Raw genomic sequence first — 13,702 nt, 5'->3', positions numbered from 1 at the left:
GGGCGCCACCCGGCTGCAGGGAGCTGAGGAACCCCATTGGGGGGCAGAGTCGACTGCGAGTGAGCGAGTGTGGTGAGGAGAGGAGAGGACGGAGAAGAGAGGAAGGAGGGGCACCGTCAGGTGGTAGAGAGGGAAGAGGCCTGCATGCCGCTGTCGGGCCGTGAAGGTGAGAGAGGAAGGAGCGGGGGTAAGAGCAAGAGGAAGATTGAGGGTATTTTGGTCCAAATTTTTGAAGAAACACATCGAAAGGTAAGTAGTGGTGTGTTTCGGCGAGATGTAAAATTTTAATGATACGGTGCCAAAAAGATGAATTGTAATGGCAGATTTGTGAACTCGAAAAAGTTGTAATGATACATATCCAATTAATCCTTATAAGGAAATAGTATGGAAATAAAAGAATGTGGAGAGATAATAAAACTCTCGGGCATCCTAGCAGTTCCGGAGCTAATACAATTCCCATACAAATCAAGTCATTGCTTCAGATATCGGTTTGACTGTTGTTTGTATTATACACCCTGAAAAGATTTATTAGAAATTAGGGAAGAAATTATATAGTTCCCAAATTCCATGTAATATCAAATTCGTGATCGGAATATCTTGCACATTTGATTGATACCAGTTTATTCCGAAAAAACTCCTCTTGCTTCACGGCTTCACGCCTTCACACAGCAATTTGCAATTTTTTTTAATTATTTCAATGCATGGAACTGGACCCATATATTTATATTTAGGTCGATCAGCAAACGCGCCTCTAATTTGCAAAACCCCCCAAACCCCTCCCTCGCTTTCCCCGAGACGAGATTCCTTCCGCCGGTCCGCCCCGCGATGGCTCCCGGTGCCCTGGCCCGCCTCCTCCTCCGCCGCGCGCCCACCCCTCGCCTCGCGCGCCCCTTCGCCGCGAAGGCCCGCGCGTCCCGGCGGCTGCAGGAACCGGAGCTCCCGTCGGAGGAGGAGAACAACTTCGCCGGCGGCGAGGTTGCCGCCCCCACTGAGGGCATCAGCAAGCCGCTCGCCGAGGTCCTCAAGGAGCTCGGGAAGAGAGTTCCCGACCCCCTCGTGAAGACACGTATCGAGGATAACGGCTTCGCCATCAAATACATCCCATGGTAAGCCCTCCCACTCGATCGATAGCGATCTCCCATCGGACCTTTGCATCTATTGCGTAATGCTGTGAACGATTGGTCCAGTGCGGACATGTGTGCTCGTTTTAACCTGATTCTGGCTTAGTTTTCCAGATTTATTTGTAGCATCAGGTTATGTTCGAGTAAGATATTACTGTGTTCATGAGCGGTTGTCCTGGTTTCGCTAATTGAAATTGGGATGTTTCCCTTTTTCTTTAACAAAAATGAGTTGATAGGTAGGTTCTTCGAATCATTTGTTTTTCAGAAAAGTTTACTGTAAAAAAGACGTGTTCTAAATGTTATGTAGTTGTCTGAAATGAGATCACATCTAGTAACAGCTACTTGATTGTTGGTTCATGCCTTCAGTGCTGTTATCAAAGTTGCAATTGGCGATTCACTAACAAATGATTGTTCACCTTGATGGCTGACACATCATTAGGTAGGATGAAAGCTACCACACTTGTATAGAATAACTTAATCTATGGCCTTTCTAAACTGAAGAGGTTGCTCCTGCGGAACAATTCTAAGAGAACTGTCGTGAACTGAGCACTTGTATATAACCATCAAACTGACCAAATCTCTAACCAGAACTCTTCGAAGAATTTCACATTTTGGCATTTTAGCTGTCAAGTCCTGACATCCTGAAGGCCCTTCTTTGCAATCCAAGAGCCATACTTTCTTTGTGCTTTACAGTTAATAGCTCTTTAGTTTTTGTACCATGGACATTTTAGAGGAAAAATGCTGGATTCAATATGCTATACACACATTATCCTGATCCATTTCCTTTTTCCTTTTCTTTTTATATATAAGAGGACATTGTATCCTTGTGGTCTTACTTTCTCATGCCTCTTGCAGGCACATTGTGAACAAAATTCTCAACATACATGCCCCAGGTAAACTTCTGGTCATCGTTAGATCAGATAATTGTTTGCCACTTTGCCCCATTGTTGATGCATAATTTCGAAGAGGTTGAACTGTTGAAAAGTTGCATTTCTTGTTCTACTTCAATCCTTTTGCAATCCATTACAGAGTGGTCTGGGGAGGTCCGCAGCATTGTTTATTCATCTGATGGGAAATCTGTATCTGTTGTCTATCGCGTGACTCTTCATGGGACTGATGCGGAGGTACCTATTCTCACCCAAAAAATATTTCTATACACATGACTGGTCTCTATAACTAAAGCTTATTCTGAAACCTGAGAAATTGGGTGGGCAGCGGGACTTATGGCTTGGATTTTGTTAATCTATGGATAAATCTGCTTCCTTTCGTCTTTGACAATCTATTGGAGTACTGGTTAACCGTGATTATTGAATATCAATGTTCACCGGTTCTCTTAGATTTGCCAGTTCCCAGCTGTTATTTTGAGCCCTTCTTTTCAGTATATCTACTGATCCTCTTCTGTTGATTCTTATTTGCTTGCTGATGAATCATGGATCATAATTCATGAATGTTTGGCTATGCGAGTTGAATAGCCATGTTTTTTTAATTATTGGATCCTTTTAGTTTCATCTCTTGCATATCCATTTTTTTATTATTGGATCCATTTAGTTCTAGATCTGTTTGCAGATTTTTGGTTTCTGAACAAAATGGATTTTTTGTTGCTTGCTCAATCAATATTATGGTACTTTTTGCAAATTGGCCATGCCCGTTTGTCTATGCCAAAGTTTGTTCTGTTTCTAGTACTATAAAAGATGCAAAGGGAGGACCCCTTATTTGAAGAAACCAGACCCATTTTTGGATGATACAGTCTTTTTGTTCTAGTACATAAGCAAACATAGTCAATATGCCGGACAGCTGGAGAAACATATAAATAGATAAGATTGTGTACTTATGTATGACAAAATGAGGATCCTCAGTTTTCCATTATTATTTTAAGTTCATCTCAGTGTTGTTGTACTGCATTATCCGATAACGGTGACTGTTAACTAGTTGGCAATGTTTTCTCTGTGTTATGCTGTTTTAAGCGCAGGTAGTTTTGTTTATTTATGATATATGACTAGGTCTAACATAAAAAAATGCCTTGACAATATTGCCTGCTCTCTCTATTTTTTTTCAATCAGATCTACAGAGAGGCTACTGGAACTGCTTCTGTTGATGATACAAGCTATGGCGATCCCGTACAAAAGGCAGAAGCTATGGCTTTTCGTCGTGCTTGTGCGCGTCTTGGTCTTGGACTTCATCTCTACCATGAAGATATGTCATAGATGACTAATGTTAGTGTTCGTCTTATGAGGGATGTGAACTGGTATACTTCCACTTTCGTCATATGCGGACTGTTGTCCCTTAAAGGGCTATCCATTTGCACTGGACATGCTTCTCTTTCTTATAAGGGACGTGAACTTATAAATGCTTGAAGCTTAGGTTGTCGTTTTGGGGAGACTATATGTAAGCTACCAATGCAACTAATGGTCTGAACTGTATTTAGTGCCTTGTTCCAACATCTAAATCTCTGAGTCCATGTTCATGAAACCTTGATAGCTCTGTTTTCTTATTTTCATTATTCTTAACTGGATAATCCATGTGCATGAGTGCCAGTAGGTATCACATTGGATGAAACATTTTCTGTGTTAGTGATTGCTCCAATACCAATGTGTTCTCATCTTCAAGATTACTGGGTAAGTCTTTCCACCTATGTGAAATAACCAATGACTTCACAGGATTATTAGGTCAAATGCTGCATTGCTTATCAACATCAACATCAACAAAGCCTTTTAATCCCAAGCAAGTTGGGGTAGGCTAGAGTTGAAACCCAACAAAGACCATTATTCATGGTTCTGGCACGTGAATCGCGGCTTTCCAAGCACTCCTATCCAAGGACAAATCCCTAGGTATACTCCAGTCTTTCAAGTCTCTTCTAAATGCTGCACTGCTTATGTTTTTGTTTAATCTTTACTGAAGCTATCGATCATGTCCCTACCAAAAAGAAAAGGAGGGCAAGTTTTTTTCGTAGTGTCACACTGATGATGCCATATTAAAGTATTTAACTAGGATGTCCAACTACTGACTGGTCTAAACTGTCATGATACAGGTTTGCTGGGAATTTAGTTATCACAAGCTGGTTGTTATCTTCGTCTGCAATTCTTCATATTGAGGGTAAATCTCTTTGCTGCCATTGCAATTTCATTCAATCCCTTGTTTGCCACTGTCAGTGTTATGGTAGATCTAGGGATAGCACGAAGAACCTGTTCGTCGCCCTCCCTTGGAGGCTCTGACTACTTTTAGGGTTCTTGCTTGCCTCTAACTGATACATGATAGTCTCTTTTATAGAGACGACTGACTTGACCCCTAAGCAATATCCTAACCGAATCAATCTATCTTATCTCTTTCCTAATAAACCAAATGAACCTAATCAAATATGATCCGGCACTGTTCACGCACGCGCTACAGTACTCGTGGGCATAGGTCGGCCCATTTACCATAACACTTCTCCACCCCTCGAAGACAGCTCGTCCTCGAGCTGCAATAGTGCTCAGAGTAAAGGCGGAGGATTGAAGTAGCCTGTTGTTGATGAAGATGTCCATCTGGATCTCGGCGGCTGCCTGCTTGATGTGCTGGGCGAGTAACGTGATGTTCGTGATGGTGGTGCTGAACGGGTAGTCGCCGCCGATGCCGAAGCCGAGCCAGAAGCGGAAGAAGCCGAGGATGGCAATGACGCCGGCGGGGGAGCTCCTAAACGTGAGCCCGATGCGAGGGAGCAGATGGCCATGAGCAGCACTGACCTGCTTGTGCGGCCAAGCCTGTCGCTGAGCTAGCCGAGGAAGAACTGCCCGGCGAGCGCGCCGCAGAACACGACGCCGTTCACGGCTGCGGCGGCGTTGGACGGCAGCATGCCGTGGTCGGGCCTGGCGATGTCGGTGTAGTAGATGCAGCCGAGCAGCTCGGGGACGACCAGCACCTGCAGCTGCTGGCGTGCCATGGCGCCTCGCGGGGTGTCGATGCGCCTCTGCTGCTGCTTCTACCGCCGCCGTCAGAGCTGTTGGCGTGCGAGCGGTCGCGGACGGAGGCGCGCGGACTGAGCGCGGCCGGCCGCGGATGGAGGCGCGCGGACATGGGCCGCGCGATGGGGGAGCGCGGACGGGGCGGACTGGTGCCGCGCGACGGACGCGGATAGGCACGGACAGCCGTGGACGGGGGCGCGATGGGCGGGGATGGATCCACCGTGATGGAGGATGGCCATCTCGACGGACGGCCCGAGGAGTGCTGACGGCACCGCGACGGGCGGGGCAACCGGATCCATAGCGGGCGGAGATGCCGCCGGCGAAGATCCGCGCCGACAAGAGCGGCCTCGACAGGCGGCGACGGGCCGGCGGTGACGGATCCTTGACTGGCAGTGGCCGCTTCTCCCCTTCCACGAGCGGATCGACGACGGCGGGCGGCGCAGCTGGTGTCGTCGGTGGCTGGGCCGGCGGTGGCGTTGGTGCTGCTGGCGAGGTGGTTGGCGGTGAAGGTGCCGCGGCCGTCGAGGTGATGGATGATGTTGCTGCCGCAATCATTGGGGCCGAAGTCGAGGCAGAGGATGTTGCTGTTGCAAATGCAGATGTAGCCAACGCTGTCTCCGGCACCGGTGAAAGTGCCGATGCAGGAAGTGGTGTAGGCGCCTGAGATTGCGCTGATGCTGGTGCAGCTGTCGCTGGTGCCGTCGTCGTGGGTGACGTCGAGATGGATGCGATGACAGACTCGATCGCAGCGAGGATCTTGTCAACCCCGGCTTGAAGGTCAGCTCTGGTGATGGGTTCACCCATGATCGGCAAGAGATGGGCGAACAGATGCAATCTGGGGTGGGATTGGGTGAGATTTTTTTTTGGAGTGAAATCAATCTAATGCGCAGGGGGGGGGGGGAAATTGGTGATGGCAGGGGTCGCAGGATCTAAGGCTCTGAATACCAAATGTTATGGTAGATCTAGGGATAGCACGAAGAACCTGTTCGTCGCCCTCCCTTGGAGGCTCTGACTACTTTTAGGGTTCTTCTTGCTTCCCTCTAACTGATACATGATAGTCTTTTTTATAGAGACGACTGACTTGACCCCTAAGCAATATACTAACCGAATCAATCTATTATCTCTTTCCTAATAAACCAAATTAACCTAATCAAATATGACCCGGCACTGTTCACGCACGCGCTACAGTACTCGTGGGCCTAGGTCAGCCCATTTACCATAACAGTCAGTGACACAGGTGGGCCCCTTGTCTCGCTGATACATCGATGGCAAATAAGGGATAGCATACTACTGGGTGGGGGTGTTATCTCAAGGTTCTCATGAAGTTAATGCTTACAAAGGCATACTTTTACAGATGTAATTTTACTTTCAACTGGAACATATGCAATTGAAAAGCGGTGACTAAGAAATGTGCAACACACTGGACATATTTCAAACAACATTATATAGTACTACAATGGTTGGAAATAACGTACCAGCTACTGAATTGAAATGGGTAGGATATTAAGTACACATGAAAATAAGAAATGGTTCATGTCCTACAAGTAGCATAGTGCTACTTTATTAATACAACAACCATGCCTGGGAATAGTAGATTAATAGCAAGGTCTCTGCGCTGCGCACATAGAAGGGGAAGGGAGGGGGTGGGTGTGGAGACCTGGACCTAACCATGGTAGTAACACCGAGAAGTAATGACATCTACATGAGCGGGTGACCCAAGACAATAAAAATTTATCCATGGGTCCATTGTGTTAATGAGTTACACAGTAGTGTTTGGCTACCCCAAAGCCTTCTTTGGAGCACCCAATACTGTGTTTGGAACGACAGGAGGTAGTGCCAAGTGCTAAAAACAAACATTAGCACTACTCTGAACCTGTCTCTGATTAGGGGCACAGGCTCTCCTTAGAGCCTTGACCACCTAGATGCAAGCTATCAACTGAAAGATCATTTGAACTGTTAGTTGGTACATCTAATCATTTGCATAGGAAAAGTGAGCGGTTGGTTACCACAAGTAGTCACTGGTTATATGTCAAATCCATTTGCTCTAGGTAACACCAAGACTAAATTAGAAACACTAAATGGTTCATGCTTCACCCTGAAGCACCATGCCTAAGCTAGATACAGTTGGGATTCTACTGATTATATGTGGGAGTGGCATGCTAGCTCAGTCAATTGTTTAGTTGTCATTCTTGTCCAATTTGACTAGTATCATCATGAAGTAACCCTCCCCGGGTCATGCTTGACTGATAGAGTTTCTTTAGCTACAGCCTTGTCTTGCTGGGCTGAAACTAACTCTCCCAGATGAAGTCCTTCCTTGGACTGTTGTTAGAATGGTTGGGGTTTATGCTTGTCTGTTAGTGCACCCCGTCCTTGGGGCATGAAGCTTTGAGCCCATCCTGGGGCTAAAGCTAATTTCCAATCACCACATAATTATGTGGGATATGGAGGTGAGCACTTTGACTGATGAACAGGATCCACAATAGTGCCTTTTGGTGTTAGAGATGGATGCATGGACTCAACACTTTGGAAACGAGAACAAGACAGCGACAGTGGGAAGGGAGACCATGGTTAGGCCAAGGGTTGCTCTGGAGCAGCAGACACCGCAAAGTGTGAGGGAATCAGCCGGTAAGGATGAGCAGCCTGAGTTGGAGTTGGCAGTGTTGGAGCTGTGAGTGCCATAGTCATGCCTGTTTAATGGGGACACACACTGTCAAGATATTAGTACAACTGAGAAGAAAGAAAAATTTCAACTAAACCTGAGAAAATGGTAAGTGAGTTCTTAGAAAACTAATGCAGGTGTACTAATGAAGTTATGATCATACTTTCTACTGTTTTCAATGCATGCACACTGGTTTACATTAGGGTACTGTAACCTGACAGATTGACAAATCAATGCTAGTAGATTAATAGAACAATGTGTGTACTGAACAATGTGTCTTTTCAAAAAAGATTAATAAAACAATGTGTGTACTGAAGTTTAGAATTTGCATTTACTGCACTAAGCTAGGATGAAATGCACTAGTGGGTTTGAGAGTCTTTTTAAAATGTTTCTAAGTGGATATCAAGAATAGCTAGAAATACCTGCTTGGGCTTGAGGGCTCGCTGCTAGTGACAATGGTCCTCCAAACTGCTGAGCAAAGCCCGTCACAGCTGCAGCTGTAGATGATACAGTAGAGAAGTGGAACATATGTGGGTATTGCAAGTTGTAGCCTTGTCCAGATGTGTAGTTGGTTGTAGTGTTTCCTGACTGCCCAAACTGGAAATATGGATAAAAGGGACTTGTTCCAGTCACCATGCCAGCTGCTCCTCCTCCATAAAATGGGTACTGGGCCCCTCCATAGATATTGTAGAAGTTCTATTTAACAGAAAATAGAAACATTTAGGTCTTTATGCTCATGATCATAAATTCTGTTATCTACCACTCTCTCCACACGTAAGTACATGATGTTTTAGAAAGCTTAATTGTCTGATGCTTGCTACAATAATCACTGTGTAAAACCATCTTCTCTACTTTAAGATATGCTTCCTTACAGTACTCCCGGTGGGAGTCTGGCTTTGCTTGTTACAGTTTATTTGCTTAACAGTGGGTCCGCTGACTAGAATGGACAAACTAGGGCCCCATACTATGTGTGGCTGGGTAAGATAGAAGTTGCTAGGACCAGAAACCGCTACGTTTTCAGCACTGTGTTGCTTCATATAGAGGGTATGCATTTTAAGAGATTGAAAAGCAATTCACGAACAGATATTTTGCTCTACATGACAATACGTATTTCCTCAGGTCTCAAACCTGAAGTAAATGATTTTGAAAGGCTACCTTAGATGTTGGCAGTGCATAATATTGTCGGTATGCAGGACAGATAGGTAGAAGGTGAATCTTTTTAGGAGCAGCTATGCAGTTTGCTCTTGCTAACAATGATCTTCCATTGGAAAGAAAACTAATTGGGAAGTTCTCTAGCCGTGCTCCAATATACATGCCTTAATTTTGACATATCTCCAGAAGAAAAGGGTAAATAAAACCTTTGCCGGCAGCAAAATAAAAATGGTTGTGCTTTAGATTTTCCAGTACCAATGTACAGCCCATAAAGAGGCGAAAAATTCACTCAATTGCCATTATATTTCCAGTTTATATTGGAAAGCACAGAATTAATAGCCTATGTGCCCTTTTTTGCTTGAACATGGTAAAAAAGAGTTTCAGTAACTTTCTATCATCAACAAATATAACATGAAGATGCAAAGGGTAACTTTCTATGGTATAGCCATATGCCCATATCATCTGATGCTGTTATATTTTAAGAAAAGATGCATGCTAACTGTCATTTTTTTAGACCTACAGGACTTGTTTCTAGCATAAATGAAGCAATCATACATTAAGGACAGGACCTGAATGCCAATCTCAAGTTTCAGTTTGAAAGGTCGCAGAAGACAAAATGTTTGGTAAATGTCTTAAAAAAGGTACTGGTAATTTGCATGCTATATGCATTTAATTTTCTGGCGTGGTATTTTGTGTTATATCCAGAAAATTTTATACACTGCAATTTTCCATGCATGGTGTGTCCTATCATAATTTTGAATGATGAAATACTTCTGATGCACTTATGGTGGTTGGCGGGCAAGTCCACAAATTAATGAAAGAGAAATATATAAAAATAACCATTTTGTGTACTGCTGGTGAATTAAATAGAGCTTATTACCAATGTAATTGGGTACTTACTGTTGGATAGCCGTAGTCTGGAGTATAGGGAGAGTACCTGCAGAGTGAAAGATAGCAGGGGATATTAGTTTTGGTCGTACAAACTAATTATGCAATTTTGTCCAATTCTAATGTGTTAGAGGCTGCTAGTTGATCTCTCTCTCTCTCTCTCATGTGTGGAGAGAGGGAGTGGTCTGCTATCATGTGTCACTAGAGCACGCGTGGCCACTTTATGCTTGTGTGCGCACGCGCGCGCGCGAGAGAGAGAGTAGAGGCATGCAAGATAAAAGCTTGCATGCCCATTCACCATTGACCAAGGTGGCTTGTCACAATGCACGTCATGCATGCATGTGATACACTGAGGCGCCCTCTCTCATTACTTTCAAGTTTCATAGGGTCCCGACTCCTGACAACATGTGTCTGTATGTGTAGAGAGAGAGAGAGAGAGAGTACCCATAGACATGGTAGGGGAGGCCTTGTGGGATGGCATAATGAGGGAAGGTGGCATGAGAAGGAAAAGCTGTGCCCAGTCCACCTTGGATCCCTGCCTGCTGGCTGAAGGATTTCATCACTCTGAAGCTCCTAGATCCTCCTGTAGCAACATCATCAACAAAAACGAAGCAAATGTATCTACAGCTTGCTAATATTATCAGGGAAAATACTAATTTAAAATCAGGCATTCACATGTTTGGTGCGCCACTGGTGAATTTATTCTGACATTGATACTATTCTTCAGTCTATCAGTTAAGCAAGACGACATAACAGAAGTAAAAGATTTTGTTTCTGTCCCTTACTATATATGATTATGTTTTCATCAGCAAGATTTACAATCCACACCTAGGAATAGTATACTACACTATCTGAAACAAGGCACTTAGCTCGAGGATAACTAACATCTTTGTACTATTGATGTTCCTTCAGCCCTACTTTTCCAGCAAGTAATCCCAAAACAGCATATCCTTTTAAGTCTATTTATATAATTTTTCTAACTGAAAGCAATTACATTGAACTTGAACCGTTTTAAGTTAACTTTTAAGTTAAACTCACTGTTTTAAGGACAATAAAGTAGCACTAAGTTAAAGTTAGACATTTAAGCATTATTTTATCCTCTACAGGATGCCAGTTCAATACCCTGATTTAGAACTTTGGCCAGTTATCAAAGATAGGCAATCTTGTTGTCTTGCTTTTTAAGCCCTTTGCTTATTCTAATGGCGGTAGAGCCTACCGTCTGTAACCGGAAGGTCCCGGGTTCGAGCCCCAGCCTCTGCACATTTGTGTGGGTACGGCTTGGGGCTTAAAAACAACCCTTCCCCACACCCCGCATAGTGCGGGAAGCCTACGGCACTGGGTACGCCCTTTTTTTTTTGCTTATTCTAATGGCATGAAGTAACCTTTAGCGCATAAAATCATGGTAGCTAGTTTGTGTGCATGGAAGTACATAAAATTTCTAGTAACATATAGGAGGTATTGCATCTATAATGATTATGACTTTTCTTTTTCAAGAACTTTTAGGTGCTGTGCTCTATTCAACTCAAGAACTTGTCATAAAAGGTTCTCAATTAAGCAAGCTAGCTAACTATGCCTTCTCTGTTACTTTGTACAGCCGGTGAAATAATGGTAAATACTAACCGTGCTGGGGTGTTGGAGGCCTAGATCTTTGAACCCCAAGTGAGGCCAGATTACAGTTGGCCCTCCTCCCGTCAATCACAGGCGCAGGATCAACGCAAGCTCTCATCGCTGCATCGGGGTCCCGGAAGGTAACCTACAATGTGAATTTCTGGTGCATGATTAACAAGCAAACACCATATTGCATCACAAAAAAAGGACAAATGGACAGGGGGACCGAAATGTTTACAAAGTCTACTGAAATTAAATGCGTATAGAAGTGGTGAGCTGTGTAGGATCATACAAATCCGTAGCCCTTGGATCTGCCGGTATTCTTGTCAGTGATGACAACGGCCTCCAGGATCTCCCCAAACTGCTCGAAGTACTTCCTCATGGTCTCCTTCTGGGTTTCCCATGCGAGTCCCCCAACGAAAACCTTGGTGTAGGTTGTGTCTCCAAACTGCCCCATCACACTCGGTGGACTCATGATACTTCCAACTTGGAACCAACAAATCTTTCTCCAACAAGAAGCAGCAAGGCCAGCAACTTAGGATCTGAATGGCTAGGACTAGTTCTTGTTAGAGGAAGGGAAGAAGAGAGGAGAGGAGAGGGAAGGAGGGAGGAAAGCTAAAGGTTAGAGGAAAAGGGGTAGAGGGGAGAGAGGGAGAGAGAGAGAGAGAGGAGGGAAGGCGGGTACAGAAGCAGCAATATATACTAGCGGTTTGCTATAATGCACCAGCCATGTCCTTTTGGTCCAAGCCACGCTCGTATAAAAATACCACGCACCGGGAGACACACCCACCCCGCCAATAGTAGCTAAAAATGACTCTACTACCCCTATCAGAGTGAGCAGTGGTTACAGAGTGGTGTTGGGCTGTCTTTGTCTGGAGAGTGGCAGAAACGGAACGGAGGATGGGGTGGGGATTATTCCAACGGGGTTAGGGAGCTTAGGAGGATTTGTGTTTCCGAACTTATCTGAATCTGAACATGAGTTATTCTTTTGATAGTTGGATTTGGTTGGTCAATTGATCTTTGCTAATTGATTTGCCTGGGATCTTTGTATCATGTGGAAAACAATTAATGAGCCATTAACATGGTTCTTATTTTTATTGGTGTTCTAACGGAACGCAGTAGGTGATGGGCACATACACACAGGTGACCTGGGTCTAAGTTCTTTGTCAATTTGAGGTTTGTGAAGTTGGCTATTGCAACAGAACATCGGGGGGTTTCGTCCTTCGATACTAATCAAAAGTTATTAACTACATGGATATTTTTTTTAAAAAAAATTCCCGGAAGATTGTTAGCAAGCTTGGGTAGTGGATATATATATAAATATTGTAACTTGTAAGGCACTACAAACACATCTCTAGGCGGTTAAGAGACTAGTAGACCTGCTGTTTGACTTTTAATTGATTAAATTTCACCCATATTCATGTTTTCTACCAGCTGCTTAACCTAGAAAATACTGTGGCCCATCAATTGCAAAACTATATAAAAACAGTACAGGCTAGAGCAATGGTCGATCAGAGCACTCGTGATCCTAGCCATTTTGTCACAACCCAGAAAAAAAAATGAAAATGAAAATGAAAATCGCGCCCGGGCCCACCTGTCAGCCTCCTCTCTCCCTCCTCTCTGTTTTCTCCCGCGCGCCGCGGCACGCATCGCCGCCGCCGGCCATCCTCGTGAGCCGCGCCACGTGCCGTTCATCGTCGTGTGCCGTGCCGCCCTTCGCTCCTCCCTCGCCCCTCTCCCTATCCACGCCCGGCCCGTCCCCGTTCCCCGCCTCAAACCCTAGCCCCCCTCCATTGCCGCCGCCGCCCCCGAGCTCCCGTCGCCGCCCGCCGCCGCGATTCGTCGCCGCCGGTGAGGTTCTCCCCGATCTAGCACGCGCATCACGTAGCTCTCCTCCTCCTCCGATTTTGGCCCTCACCCGGCCTTCTCTCCCTTCCTGCAGCGCCGGCGACGAGCGCCTCCGCCCGCCGCCGCCTCTGCTCGTCACGCCGCCGGTCCGCCGCCGCTCCTCGCCCGCACCACCTCCGGTGAGCCTCGCCGCCACCTCCGCCTCGCCGTGCGCGCCTCCACTTTCCCTCTCTGGCCCCGCCCCGTTGCGCCGCTTCGCGCCGCCGCCGCCGCGCACGCGCGTGCGCGCCGCGCGACGCGCGCGACGCCGTGGCCGCGCCCACGCCGTGGTCAAGGCCGGCCTCGCCTTGACCCGGCTGGGCGGCCCGCTGGCCCGTGGGCCCCGCCTGTCGGCGCCTGGGCTGGCCGGCTGGGGGTGCACCTAGCGTTTTAGCTAGGGTTTTATTAGGTTTAGTTTTTCTGCAAACTTGCAAAATCCATAGAAAATC

The 13,702-nt window shown here is 45.8% G+C and overlaps 2 protein-coding genes across 3 annotated transcripts; one reads left to right on the top strand and one right to left on the bottom strand.

Annotated features, from left to right (window-relative positions):
• The first annotated feature begins 760 nt into the window (after nucleotides 1-760).
• Nucleotides 761-3,628, top strand: LOC120708849 (DNA repair RAD52-like protein 1, mitochondrial). Its single transcript, XM_039994270.1, has 4 exons — nucleotides 761-1,106; nucleotides 1,977-2,014; nucleotides 2,151-2,245; nucleotides 3,182-3,628. The coding sequence occupies exons 1-4, from the start codon at nucleotides 826-828 to the stop codon at nucleotides 3,323-3,325; spliced, it is 558 nt and encodes a 185-aa protein (XP_039850204.1). The 5' UTR covers nucleotides 761-825; the 3' UTR covers nucleotides 3,326-3,628.
• Nucleotides 3,629-6,457: 2,829 nt separating this feature from the next.
• LOC120708847 (RNA-binding protein 24-B-like) lies at nucleotides 6,458-12,096 on the bottom strand. 2 transcript variants are annotated; one of them, XM_039994269.1, is made up of 6 exons: nucleotides 11,659-12,096; nucleotides 11,379-11,511; nucleotides 10,203-10,341; nucleotides 9,771-9,807; nucleotides 8,141-8,414; nucleotides 6,458-7,766 (listed from the first exon to the last, which is right to left on the bottom strand). In XM_039994269.1, exons 1-6 carry the CDS (start codon nucleotides 11,839-11,841, stop codon nucleotides 7,741-7,743), a joined length of 792 nt encoding a protein of 263 aa, XP_039850203.1. In that variant the 5' UTR covers nucleotides 11,842-12,096; the 3' UTR covers nucleotides 6,458-7,740. The 2 variants fall into 2 exon arrangements, with proteins under 2 accessions (XP_039850203.1, XP_039850202.1); XM_039994268.1 differs by having other exon boundaries at nucleotides 6,458-7,746.
• Between the last annotated feature and the right edge of the window lie 1,606 nt (nucleotides 12,097-13,702).

Source organism: Panicum virgatum, chromosome 5K, assembly GCF_016808335.1.
Source record: "Panicum virgatum strain AP13 chromosome 5K, P.virgatum_v5, whole genome shotgun sequence".
In the NCBI taxonomy this organism is placed as follows: Eukaryota; Viridiplantae; Streptophyta; class Magnoliopsida; order Poales; family Poaceae; genus Panicum; species Panicum virgatum.
Note: the sequence above shows the minus strand (reverse complement) of the source record. Positions and strands in the feature narration are given on the sequence as shown.

What these genes read in the sequence shown, in the direction of transcription:
- LOC120708849 (XM_039994270.1), top strand. Translation starts at nt 826, where the DNA reads ATGGCTCCCGGTGCCCTGGCCCGCCTCCTCCTCCGCCGCGCGCCCACC. An exon ending in GCCATCAAATACATCCCATG is followed by an intron (nt 1,107 to 1,976) that starts GTAAGCCCTCCC and finishes TGCCTCTTGCAG; the next exon opens with GCACATTGTGAACAAAATTC. An exon ending in TTCATGGGACTGATGCGGAG is followed by an intron (nt 2,246 to 3,181) that starts GTACCTATTCTC and finishes TTTTTCAATCAG; the next exon opens with ATCTACAGAGAGGCTACTGG.
- LOC120708847 (XM_039994268.1), bottom strand. Translation starts at nt 11,841, where the DNA reads ATGAGTCCACCGAGTGTGATGGGGCAGTTTGGAGACACAACCTACACC. An exon ending in GATCCAAGGGCTACGGATTT is followed by an intron (nt 11,512 to 11,658) that starts GTATGATCCTAC and finishes TTCACATTGTAG; the next exon opens with GTTACCTTCCGGGACCCCGA. An exon ending in CAGACTACGGCTATCCAACA is followed by an intron (nt 8,415 to 9,770) that starts GTAAGTACCCAA and finishes TCTGTTAAATAG; the next exon opens with AACTTCTACAATATCTATGG.